We start from the raw sequence: 13,759 nt of genomic DNA on the forward strand, positions 1-13,759 counted from the left end.
AATGGGCCGAATGGTCTCCTTCTGTACTGTAGGGTTTCTAGGGTCTATGGATTACAGACGGGAGGTGGTTGGCATTGATAATGCCACTGGACTAGAGGGCCAACCTAATACTTTGAGGGTTCATTTCTCCAACTGGCTGGCACAGTAAGATTGTTCCTAGATCATGTCCCTAGGTTATTAATCCTGTAGGATAAGCATTATTCTACCACAGCCTCCTTTAAAAAAAATTAAATCTACCTTAGCTGACAGAATTCAAATTAAATTAATAAAACCGGGAATGAAAATCAATCTCGGTAATAGTGATACAATAACCAACAGGGCTGCGGACAAAGAGCTGGAAGGTGGTATTAGATTGGATTGCTCTTTTGGGGGCTGGCACAATCATGATGGGCCGAATGGCCTCTCCAGTACTGACAATTCTGCCAACATGCCCATACATTATCCAGAATCCCACCCTGGATGTCGCACTTGGAGACTGTGCGAATGGGTCAAGTACCGCTGCGATTTGCAGAGGTCGATTTAGAAGGGTCAGAATTCAGGCAAAGAAAAACGCTCCTCGTAAATTGGTAAACTGTTTTTATTAAATGTTTTCACATGTCTCGCCTCCTTACATTACAGATTCCCAGTCCCACATTTGTAGACACATACATCAGAGTCCATTTTAAACCCAGAGGTCAAACCTCAAGTACGTCACCCTGTACAATGTTACATTTTGGGTTAAAAATAAAGAATCAAGAGTTTTAGTCCAGCCCTATTTATGGTCAATTTACTGCTCAGCCCTCCGACCCCACAGTTCCCAAAAGGGCTCGTCAACATTGCCACGGTGAGTGGTGTACCCCAATTGGGCAATGCGGAGGCACCTTTCCTCCAGTTATTTATATCGAGTCTGTAGATATTCCGCCGTTCAGTGTTTGTAAAGCTTCCAATGAAATCGAAGTGAGCCAGCCCTACAGGAGTGATTTCTGTGTGAAATCCACTTCATCATCTGTGAAAGTGACACCCTCACGGGGCCCCATCAAATTCAACTTTGGGAAAAGTCTGGTATCGATCAACATGGTGGGTGATCGGTAAACATCCCAGTGCAGACATTTCTATCTATTCCCGTATCTCTCTCCTGATAATTGGACAACGAAGCCCCCCCACACATGGGGAGATGGCAATGGCAGTGGGAAAAAGCCAAACGGGAAGTGGGGATGCATCCGCCAATATCTAGTGCCATCCAAAACGTCTAGCGACTTCAAAATGTTCAGCTGCTTTTTGCATTCCTTCAGGGGTTTGAGCCAAGCGGTCAACTCCACGCAGCTCCCAGTTAACAGCAACGCAATTATTCTCCTCACTCGGCATCTCAAATATTTAGGTAGCGGGGTACTTCCACTTCATGGTGAGACTCGTCAAGCCAATGCCCCCCCCCCCCCCCCCCCCCACCCACCTCCTGCACCAAATGCCTTGCCCAAGTGGAGATTGCCTCCTCGTTGGCAAGACAACATCAACAGCTCAATCAGTCCGTGATTCTATTAACCTGCTCCTCCCGAGCAGAATATCAGCTTCGGCAAAATACATGGGAGCCAAAATGAAACTGGTCCTACTTGATCCAACATGGCAAGCAGAACCAAAATCCAGTTATCTGGGTTGGAGATGTAACACTTTCTAACTAAACAACCCGAGCAAAAAAAAAAAAAAAAGTACTAATTGTCAACGTGCTGTTCATAGTGTGATCCCCACATAGCCCAGTTCACCTTTTACACTATAATTCCAAACAGAAAATTTAACATCAAGAAAAATGTGCATAATTACTTTGGGGACTCTTCATTATCCAACCTATCTTTATATACATATATGTACACACATGCATAAACAACAATCGCTCACATTCTCCCAACACATTCCAGTTTCTTCCACCAGAGATTGGCATCCAGTTCACGAGATCATTTAATGAGTCAACATCGCTCCTTTTTTTTTTTAAAAAGAAAGATACGAAAGCTAGGAACATTCCAATTGGCAGATAGGATTGAAAGTAAAAAGTGGCTGACGGGGTCAGGGGGCAGGTTACGGAGTCTTTATCCACACCGCAGATGCGTCATGCTTGACGACAGAGACCGCAGGTGGAGTGGTGAACCTCGCCTGCTAGGAGGCCACGAGTTCAAATCCTCACTCCAAACTCCGCTTTCTCTGGCACGAGAATCTGTGGCGTTGGCCACTTGGGCAAGGTTTCAGCGGAATGCTACACAGTAGCAAGAGCACCCAATTTCATTTGGTGCGGCAAGAGGGAAGTGTGGGGGGGGGGGGGGGGTGAAAGAGATGAGTGGTGCACAGAAATCCCACACAAGTTCACACCTCTAAACATAAAACAATTCGAGAAGTTTGCGAGGGTGGCCTCAATCAGCCAAGGAAGCCACGGGCTGCCTCCCAGCTCCACAGCTGGGCCAGGAAGATCAGGAATGAATCTGGAGTGGGCGGGGGGGGGGGGGGGGGGGGGGTAAAGTAACAGAATTCAGAGACGAGATTAAGGTATAAATAGTAGACCTGTCAAATGCTGCATTCAGCCATGTTCAAATTCAGATCTGGGCCTGAATGCTATAGAATTGATCAGATTGTTAAACAGATTCAGATGCACTGGACATGGGCTCCATAATCTTCTTAATTTCAGACTGGATGTCATTTAATGTGAATCTGAGGTTCGTACAGAACACACAAAAACATATCTGAGTTTCCGAAATGGTGCAGTAACTCCAATGTTCTTCTGAGACGCAAGTCTGCAAATTGTAAACCCAACAGATGGACGAGAATCATTGGGGGGGGGGGGGGGAACTAAAATAACAAAAGATCGCAAAATACATTTCTGCCTGCCACAGATCCCCACCTTCTCTCCAACAGCAAGAAGCTGAGCAACTGAATAGGTCGGCATCGAGATCCCAAAAGTCAGGAGGAGTCAGGGGAGGGAATTCACCAAACCGGGGGGAGGGGGGGGGGGGGAGGGGGGCACCCCAAACCTCCTCGGATTGACAATATTCAGCTTCCCACTCGGCACCAACCCAAGACGAGAGCGGAAGATGCCCGTCCAGATACAAATCTAGACGAGCACAAACTTTCCCCAACAGTTGGAGGGCCAAACGTTCACCCTGGTCTAAAAACAAGTAAAACTGGACCAAAGCACAAGGTAGCGAAGGGGCGGTGTGTAACGAACACAGCTATAACCGGAACTGCACCCCAATCCCACTCCAGCATTGTCCTTAACCACTGAGATAGTTTCGGTGCGAGAGCACACAGCTTATTAAACTATTGATTGAAGATGCTTATTCCATCCTTTCAACGGGAGCAGGCGGGTAGGAATGGATTCGTTGATTTAACTAGTTAATAAAATTTCAACTCGGATAGCACTTATCAAACACCAAATATCTGTAGTAATTTGCAAAAGTAATCTCCAATTCCAACAATCATTCTTTCCAATAAGCGACAGAGTACCTTAAATATTTCATCTATACAAACAGCTAGGTCATTTAAATAGCTCCAATATATACAGACACACACATTTCGATCAGTATCAACCTTCAGGAATTTATCCTCAACAAAAAGAATTTATACATCTAGTTTATTTTTTATTTAAAAAAAAAAGTTCTGACCCTTCTTAAAGTCTTTGCCAAGTGCATTTTATCTTTAGTGCTTTGAATTTCAGACAACCTGTCTCTTCTCCCCGCCCCCCCGTCCCGCCCAAAGCTTCTTAACTCCCATTGTTTGATAAATCCATCGGCGCAACGCCACAGGCCTCAGCCAGGTGGCGCCCTTGCTTGAATGGTATCGGGCAAAGGATGGCAGCATGCAGAAATGGCGAGAGAACACTGGCGGTGGCTCAACCATCCATGAAGAACGGTAGAAGAGAAAGAGAGAGAGAAAGAAAGGGGAAGAAAAAAAAAAATAACACAAATGGCAGGTTTGGAAACCAGGGCCCAAAGCTCTGGACTCGCTCGTCTGTACAGGGCAGGGGTAAAGGGCAGTGCAGCACAGCCCATCATTTAGACGGTCCTGGTTTCTTGGGAGTACTCGGCCTCTTTGTCTGCCACAGGTGGCCTTGGATGGTGACCGCGTCGACACTGGCGGACAGGGTCTTGCTGGGGATCTGGGTGAACTGCTTGCGGTCGGAGTTGTACTTGTAGATGCTCTCGATCATGTTCTTAGTGATGACCCTGGGCCCGACCCCGGCCACACGATGCATATCCTCGGAGTCTGGGGAAAAGGCGTACACCGCCCGGAATTGGCAGCTGCCGTCACGAAACAGGATCAGGTAGTGATTAGATTTGCTTTTCTCGACTTCCTGTGGACAGACAGTGACAATAGTAATCGAGGGTAACTCCTTTTGAAACACCCATCAAACTGGGGCACATTCAGTTGCATAAAATAATCTGAATACCGAGTATGGGAACTTGGGGAGGCCTCCAGCCGGTTTGCCATTTAAGGAGGTCAAGGTTCATCCGTGACCCATATCCCTCAACACCTTCAGCTAAAATCCTTATCAAAGCAGCTTCTCTCTCCGCTCTCTTTAAAATCTGGAACATTTTGGATCAAACTGCCCCCTAACGTCTGTAGCTTCACAGCGCCAGGGTCCCAGGTTCGATTCCCCGCTGGGTGACTGGCTGTGCGGAGTCTGCACGTTCTCCCCCGTGTCTGCGTGGGTTTCCCCCGGGTGCTCCGGTTTCCCCTCACAGTCCAAAGACGTGCAGGTTAGGTGGATTGGCCGTGCTAAATTGCCCTCAGTGACCAAAAAGGTTAGGAGGGGTTATTGGGTTACGGGGATAGGGTGGCAGTGAGGGCTTACGTGGGTCGGTGCAGACTCGATGGGCCGAATGGCGTCCTTCTTCACTGTATGTTCTAAATTTTAATTTAATCTTCTTTTAATTTTGACCTTGGGGGCCTAATAGGATTCTGATAAATCTACGCTGCGCTTTCTCTTCAAGGGCAATGTATCCTTTGTGAGGTCAAAGTGACCTCATGTTCAACCAGAGGTACAGAGAGTGAGAGCGAATCACTTAAGACAGTCCTGGTTTTATTGGGGGGGGGTACCTGGGCCATAAGCCGCCTTGGATGATGACCGAATTGGATGATTATCCAATTACAGATTCTAATTACTGTTAGTTTGGATACCCAGAGGTAGAACGATGGATAATTATTGTTCGGAGGGAAGCTTGTTTTAAAAGTCTCCCACCTTGTGACAGACCGAGTTAGCGAGGGCGGCAGAAGCCGACTAGCTCTTTCCATAAAAAGAAAACGCTGCATTTCAACGGCTGAAAACGCGGTAGCCAAAAACACGTGGAGCAAAGGAGTTTGGGGATGTACAAGATGCCCAAATTAGAGGGACACACATATCTGGAAGGGCTGGAGGAGATTAGAGATAGAGAGGGGTAAAGCTATGCAGTAAGGTGGTGTAGTGATATCATGGTTGTGTTGTAATTTACCAACTGACCACTAGGGGGTCTCACTAGTATATGAGTAAATATTAGAGTCAGCTGACCTCAGACTGGCTGGAGGAAGGTTGCTTGTGCAAGATTATACTGTTATTCCTCTGTTGTTTTGTATATAGTTTATCCTCAGTTAGTGTTAATAAATAGTTTATAGCTTTAGCTACAAGTATTTTACACTGTGCAAAGTTTACCAAGGATGGAAGATGAGAAGCCAACCAACAGGAGGCTGCTGGACAAGGATACGGAAGGCATGGTCAATAGATGTAATTAAAAATGCAGATTAGCCATGATCTTACTAAACAGCCCAAAGGGGCCAAATGGCCGACGATTGATCCTAAAGGAGCCAAATCAAATTTTAATGAGATAGTTTAGGCAGGAACCATAGATGAAGGAGCATTTAACTTCTGGCACATTTATAAACAGATTAATGACACTTATTGCCAAGTAACAAACAAGGCAGCTGGAAAATCCCAACATTGCTCAGAATCGTACAGGTTCAGCATCAAGGCTGTAATTCTGCTGGCTAATATTTGAGAGCGGGGTCAATAATGGGCTTCACTGGAGAACTCAAGGATTGCCATAATACTGGCTAGCTGGTTAAATACCACAATGTAGGCAATTGGCAGATCAGAGCACAGCGCGGGGAAGTCTCTGTTACTTCTGCCCCACTGCTCAACAGGCACGTGCACCCCAATAAAAGAACAGGATCCCCTTCAGCGCACGTGCATCGGCATTATGAACTCCCAACAAGTCCCATGGGCTTTCCAAGCAACTTCCAACATGCTGAATGAACGTGTCCCACTGAATTGCAATGGTAACGCCCAGGCCTCGGGAGTCTCACCTTCACCCACAGCACCTTCCCTTCCTGGTCGGACGAGGGGATCTCGGGGCATTCCCAGTTATCCATTCCTCACCTTGGCCACCTACCTTCCTTTCACTCTCCCGACATCCTATCCTTTTCAAAATGATGGGGGTGACCGAAACAAGGATCAGCTCATAATGGTCAGCCATTATTGCTGCTTGCCTAGCGGTCTTCACCCTTTGGTCTTCAACATGGGTTCTTATGAACTCTTTATGGCAGACGGCTGTGGAGGCCAAATCACTGAGTGTTTTTAAGACAGAGACAAGATAGGATCTTGATCAATAAGGGGGATCAGGGGTTATGGGGAGAAGGCAGGAGAATGGGGATGAGAAAATATCAGCCATGATTGAATGGTGGAGCAGACTCGATGGGCCGAATGGCCTACTTCTGCTCCTATGTCTTATGGTCTCATGATGTGGAGATGCCGGCGTTGGACTGGGGTGAGCACAGTAAGAAGTCTTACAACACCAGGTTAAAGTCCAACAGGTTTGTTTCAAACACTAGCTTTCGGAGCACTGCTCCATTCACCTGAGGAAGGAGCAGCGCTCCGAAAGCTCGTGTTTGAAACAAACCTGTTGGACTTTAACCTGGTGTTTGTAAGACTTCTTATTATGGCCTTACGGCATGTCCGCGCTCATTTTGGGCCTTTGGACCAGCAGGATCCCCACAGAGGACAGCTATTCAAACATTATGTAAATACATTTCGAATCCCCGTACATTTTCCCCGACATGACTTCAAGTCATTTGCGTTTTGTAGTTTTAGTCGATGGTTCAAATCAGAGATGAAAGGAAACAGGTACACAAAGCTTGGTCAGACCCAAATGCAAAGTATTGCTTTGCATGGATATTACACATCGACCAATTGTCTACTTTATGTTGAGGATTATGAAAAATTCCCCATGCCAGGGATGACGTGTGTGCCTGCGTTCTCCATATGCCTGGCTCAGCCACTGCTTCTCACGTGAAAAATCAGAGAGGCAGGTTAACTCGCAGAATCCTGCGCCCGGCTGAATATTGCCCAGTTTACACTCCAGAAAGTTTTATTCTCTCCTCTCTCAAATGGGCAGCACGGTAGCATTGTGGATAACATAATTGCTTCACAGCTCCAGGGTCCCAGGTTAGATTCCGGCTTGGGTCACTGTCTGTGCGGAGTCTGCACATCCTCCCAGTGTGTGCGTGGGTTTCCTCCGGGTGCTCCGGTTTCCTCCCACAGTCCAAAGATGTGCAGGTTAGGTGGATTGGCCATGATAAATTGCCCTTAGTGTTGGGTGGGGTTACTGGGTTATGGGGATAGGGTGGAGGTGTTGACCTTGGGTAGGGTGCTCTTTCCAAGAGCCGGTGCAGACTCGATGGGCCGAATGGCCTCCTTCTGCACTGTAATTCTATGATTAAAAAAAATACAGGACTCGGGAATCAAACACCAGCTCGTCCAGCCCAATCACCCTCACTGCCAGAACAAAGGCAGCTGAATGTGCCTCGAGTGAGCAAAGCTCTTAAAGCTCCTCCGCCTTTCCTGATAGTTCATAGAAAGCGGAGTGGAGGCAGATCGCAATTGGATTAAATGGCAGAGAAAGCGAGAGGGGTCTCCTTCCCACCCCCATGTTCACAAAGAGGAGGCCGTCTTATCCGTTGTGATTTCACTGGCTTTCAATGAAGAGTCACCCAATTAACCCCACTCCGTCTGAAAATTTATCTTCCGAGTATATAATTCTAATTCCTTTAGTTGTTGTTGAACCCGCTTTGGTCACCCTTTCAAAGGCAGCACATTCGGAACCATCATAACTAACTGTATAACCCCCCCCCCCCCCCCCCCCCCCCCCGGCCTGGAGGTGTGAACAGAAACCAGACCGGCCTTACCTCCAATATCTTATTCTTCTGTGGCTCATTCACCCTTCCTGCCAGGCAGCAGCGAGTGATTGCATTCTGTATAATATATTTATTCGACTTGGCGCTGGGTTCCTTGTACAGTTTGGGACCTGCGGAGGGAAAGACCATTTATTGCTTCGTCAAATTCGGTACACGTCGAGCTGAGGTGGGGAAGGGCAGAGGTTCGATGGACGGCCTACGCCAACTCAGAGATGGAAAGGGGCCAAGCGGCCTTTTGCTTGATCTCCAAATTATCTCGTGACCCGATAACAGCAACGGGCGGGACAAAGTTAGCCTCAAGTGTCGCAGAGCTAGGAAACGGGGGCCTGATCACAGAGAGGATAATCAGTCTGGTCTATTAGTGACATGACCATCTGTGCCAAGGGATTACTCACAGACAATGAAGGAGCGTTCATGATGGGACACACACAAGGCCATCTTGCCTGCTCTAGAAATAACTTTCTCCCCGACAACTCCCGCCCAACTCCTCATTTTGAAAGCCTGATCTTCATTGCTCTATGGGGAGCAATCCCAGCTTCTCTTCTCTCACCGACATGACTGCTTGCTACTCCAAGACTGCTGGCATCCAAGGGGCTGAACTCTGGAGTCTCGCGCTGGAGATTCTAATGCCCTATCTAAGGATTGGGATAATTTGCATCTATGCACGATCAACATCACAGAATCACACAGTGCGGAAGAGGCCCTTCGGCCCATCGAGTCTGCACCAATGCATGAAAAACACCTGACCGGACTACCTAATCCCATTTGCCAGCACTTGGCCCACAGCCTTGAATGTTGTGACGTGCCAAATGCTCATCCAGGTAGTTTATACAGGATGTGAGGCAACCCGCCCCTACCACCCTCCCAGGCAGCGCGTTCCAGACCCTCACCACCCTCTGGGTACAAACGTTTGTCCTCAAACCCCCCCCCCAACGAAACCTCCTGCCCCTCAACTTGAACTGGTGTCCCCTTGTAACTCACCTTCCAACTAAGCTGCTCCCCATCTACCCTGTCCACGCCCATCATAATCATGGACACCTTGATTAGGCCGCCCCTCAGTCTTCTCACACATCATAGAACTTGCCCCTTTACATTTCTGCGGGAAGCAAATGCAGCTGGGGTATCCCACAATTAAATCCAATAGTGACAGCCCACACCGAAAACTATTGAAGTTACATCAACACCCATTCCTGGTAAAGGCATCTGTTGGCTCAGTCATTCTTCCAACCGGAATCGCAGATCGTTACGACACAAGTAGTGGCCATTCGGCCCATCGGGGTGGTGCAAACTCTCTGAGCAACCCCCCCACCCTCATAACACTGCAACCTCTTTTCCAATTCCCAATTCCTTTTCGAAAGCAATGATCGAATCTGCCTCCACGGGCAGCATATTCCATATCCTAACCACTCACTGCATTTACGTAGCCATTGCTTCTTTCACCGTTCACCTCAAATCGGGGTTCCCCCTTTGGTTCCTCGATCCTGTCACCAACACGAACGATTTCTCCCCATCTACTCCGGCCTGACCACCTCGCCTTTCAGCACCACTGGCCCGCCCGCTCTTCCCCAAAGAACATTTCCCAGGTTCTCCAAACTGACCGCTTCCCTGCGGCCATTCCCATGATCCTTTCCTTCCTGCGCCCCCACTGAAGCGGTGTCGGGCCCGTGGACTCTGGTGCCCCACGGTGGGAGAGCCAGCGGACCCTCCGTGCAACGGGGCGGTGCGCCCACTCACCCGTGTACTCCGGGATCGACGCTGGCGACGAGGCAGTTGAAGCATTCTCCCAATCCTTCTCGCCATTATGGTTACCCACCAGTCGGTTCGGAGACGGGAGCCCAGAAGGAGAATCTGCCCTGTGTGGGGGAGAAGGTGACAAGAAGATCAACGCGTTGACGGTTCTGCCGCTAAATCTTTCCGGAGTTGCCAGGAATCTCTGGTGGCCTCAACTGTCGTGGGGAAAATTGGTTTGGTTCCAGACAAACAAAATCTATTGTCGCCAGATACTTAGGAAAGTGGAACTTGCTGCCGCAGGGAAGAGTTGTAGCAAACAGCAACAATACATTTGCAAGAAAGCTGGATAAAGAACAGGCAGGTAGACTGACTGAGGGAGGAGACTCCATAAACAATGGACTAGATGGGCAAAATGGACTTTCTTGTGCTCTACTTCCTGTGTAATCCTTTGTAGAAACACTAACGGAAACTTCGAAGAAAAACGCCGACTACTCTCCCCTTGTTTGGGAAACCTCGCTACACTCTCATTGGTTGCTTCACTGTTTGCTCCAAGGTCACAGGTTCGGAACCCAAAATTTTGATCGCCCCCCCCCCCCCCCCCCCCCCGTTTGGAGAGAGCACAAATCCCACACCCTACATCTCCACACCATCCTCCAGAAGGCTCCACCAACGTGCCACCAGCAATCCGGAAATCTGGGTTCTGCTTCCCGTGGAAGGGGTTTCGCATTTGTATAGCGCCCACCAGGACACCCCAAAGCACTTTACGGCCAATGAAGTGCTGCCGTTGCTCTTGCAATGCAGGACATACGGCAGCCAATTAACACAGAGCAAGATCCCATAAACAGCAATGCGGTGATGCTCAGCGACATTTATTGATGGAGAAATAATGGCTCCGTCACAGCTGGCATGGCAGCACTCCCTCAGTATAATGCCACATTGGAGTACCGGTCTAGATAGTGCACTTAGAAACATACATAGAAAATACGAGCAGCAGGAGGCCATTCAGCCCTTCGAGCCTGCTCCACCATTCACTATGTTCATTGCATATCATCCACATTCAATACCCTGATCCCACCTTCTAGAACATAGAACAGTACAGCACAGAACAGGCCCTTCGGCCCTCAATGTTGTGCCGAGCCATGATCACCCTACTCAAACCCACGTATCCACCCTATACCCGTAACCCAACAACCCCCCCCTTTAACCTTACTTTTTTAGGACACTACGGGCAATTTAGCATGGCCAATCCACCTAACCCGCACATCTTTGGACTGTGGGAGGAAACCGGAGCACCCGGAGGAAACCCATGCACACACGGGGAGGACGTGCAGACTCCACACAGACAGTGACCCAGCCGGGAATCGAACCTGGGACCCTGGAGCTGTGAAGCATTTATGCTAACCACCATGCTACCCTGCTGCCCCATGCCCCTTCTGCTCCTGATCCCTCGAGTCCCAAGAACTATATCTAATTTCTTCTTGAAATTACACGTTTGGCCTCAACTACTTTCTGTGGTAGTGAATTCCACACATTCCCCATTCTCTGGGTGAAGATATTTCTCCTCAACTCAGTCCTAAAAGGTTTACCCCTTATCCTCAAACTATGACCCCCTAGTTCTGGGCTCCCCCACCATCGGGAACATTCTTTCTGAATCTACCCTGTCTAATCCTGTTAGAATTTTAGAAGTTTCTGAGACCAACTCTCATTCTTCTAAACTCTAATGAATACAATCCTAACCAACTCACGTCTCTCATCATATGACAAAGAACAAAGAAAAATTACAGCACAGGAACAGGCCCTTCGGCCCTCCAAGCCTGCGCCGATCCAGATCCTCTATCTAAAACTGTTGCCTATTTTCGAAGGATCTGTATCCCCCCTGCTTCCTGCCCATTCATGTATCTGTCCAGATACATCTTAAATGACGCTATCGTGCCCGCCTCTACCACCTCCGCTGGCAATGCGTTCCAGGCACCCACCACCCTCTGCGTGAAGAACTTTCCACGCATATCTCCCTTAAACTTTTTCCCTCTCACCTTGAACGCGTGACCCCTAGTAATCGAGTCCCCCACTCTGGGAAAAAGCTTCTCGCTATCCACCCTGTCAAAACCTCTCATGATTTTGTAGCCCTCAATGAGGTCCCCCCTCAACTTCCGTCTTTCTAATGAAAATAATCCGGATCTACTCGACCTCTCTTCATAGCTAGTGCCCTCCATACCAGGCAACATCCTGGTGAACCTCCTCTGCACCCTCTCCAAAGCATCCACATCCTTTTGGTAATGTGGCGACCAGAACTGTACGCAGTATTCCAAATGTGGCCGAACCAAAGTCTTATACATGACCTGCCAACTCTTGTACTCAATACCACATCCGATGAAGGCAAGCATGCTGTATGCCTTCTTGACCACTATCGACCTGCGTTGCCACCTTCAGGGTACAATGGACCTGAACACCCAGATCTCTCTGTACATCAATTTTCCCCAGGACTCTTTCATTTGACAGTCCCGCCATCCCAGGAATAAGCCTGGTAAATGTTCACTGCACTCCCTCCATAGTCCTTCCGTCCTTCACTGCACACAATAGTCCAGATGTGGCCTCACCAATGCCCTGTACAATTGCAGTAGAACATCCCTATTCCTATACTCAAATACTCTCGCTATGTAGGCCAACATACCATTTGCCTTCTTTACTGAAGTGGGACTTGATAACACCCAACTACAGCAGGTTAGGAAAATAAAGTAGTTTTACGGGACTTATATTGGTAAACATTAGAAATAAGATATAATTTTGAGGGGGTTTAATTTAATGTTTCTGCCAGGAAAGGTAAAAACTATAGTTAGATTCATGCAGTTTGTATGTGTGGGGGTTGGTCAAGTTCTAACTGTGACTCTAGTGCCTGTGGAGGGTTGCAGTGTGAAGAATAAATAAACGGCTAGAGAAGGATAAGTTGTTGCTCATCAACTGGGGATTTGTACAGTCGAGAAGCTTCCAAGTTCTAATTTAGCTAATTTGATTGCATTTGGAGAAATCTAGTGAGGGAGGAGAATGCAGTTCTCAGCTTTGCTAGAAGAAAACCCATACCATGGAGCAATAGTTAAGAAAACAGATGCCGGAAATCTAAAGTCCAGTTAGTTAAGTAAACTAGAGAAATGAACAGAAGCTTCCAAGATGTCTATAGTTAATGCAACAGAGCTTTGCGTCCCTGGTAGCCCGGCGGAGGATTCTTCTTCAGTGGAAGGATGAGAGGCCCCCAAGCGTGGGGGCCTGGATCAATGAGATGGCGGGGTTTATTAAACTGGAAAGGGTGAAACTTGCTTTGAGGGGGTAGGTGCAAGGGTTTTTCAGGCGGTGGCAACCGTTCCTAGACTTCCTGGCAGAACAGTAGACAATGGTCAGCAGCAGCCCGGGGTGGGGAGGGGGGTTGGGTTCTATTTTTATTTTTGTTTTTCTATATTGGGAGATCTGAGGGGGTGTAGATATTTGCTATGTTTGCTCTGTGTTTTGGCGGGTGTTAATTTATAACTTATGTACAGGGGGGAGGGGGGCATTGAATTGTTTTGTATTTAATTCTATTGGGTTCCATTTACATTTTGTTGTTGATATTTTGTGAAAACTTTAATAAAAATTATTTTTTAAAAAAGTTAATGCAACATTGGAAACGGAGAACCAGAACAGATTACTATTCAGTAAAGTCACAGAATTGTAAAGGTATTGGATCTTGAGAGGCAGATATCTACTGGCGCTAATGTTTGTGAGAAATTAATACAGCTTGGGATAAATTATTTGAAATCATTGTGGAAACCAGTGGCCTAACCTCAGTTTGTGCAAACGCAATAGAGATTGAAGGGAT

At 47.8% G+C, this 13,759-nt stretch overlaps 1 protein-coding gene across 5 annotated transcripts in view; it reads right to left on the reverse strand.

Moving 5' to 3' along the window:
• Window positions 1–559: 559 nt before the first annotated feature.
• camsap3 (calmodulin regulated spectrin-associated protein family, member 3) overlaps window positions 560–13,759 on the reverse strand; it is a 210,047-nt gene continuing 196,847 nt past the window's right edge. For all 5 annotated transcript variants that reach the window (XM_038785076.1, XM_038785074.1, XM_038785073.1 and 2 more), the window contains 3 exons: window positions 9,916–10,034; window positions 8,173–8,291; window positions 560–4,309 (listed from right to left, as the gene is read on the reverse strand). In XM_038785076.1, coding sequence (XP_038641004.1) covers window positions 4,007–4,309; window positions 8,173–8,291; window positions 9,916–10,034 — 541 coding nt within the window. In that variant the 3' untranslated portion in view covers window positions 560–4,006. The remainder of the gene's footprint in view (window positions 4,310–8,172; window positions 8,292–9,915; window positions 10,035–13,759) is intronic.

The sequence above is a fragment of the Scyliorhinus canicula genome, chromosome 25 (genome assembly GCF_902713615.1).
Source record: "Scyliorhinus canicula chromosome 25, sScyCan1.1, whole genome shotgun sequence".
In the NCBI taxonomy this organism is placed as follows: Eukaryota; Metazoa; Chordata; class Chondrichthyes; order Carcharhiniformes; family Scyliorhinidae; genus Scyliorhinus; species Scyliorhinus canicula.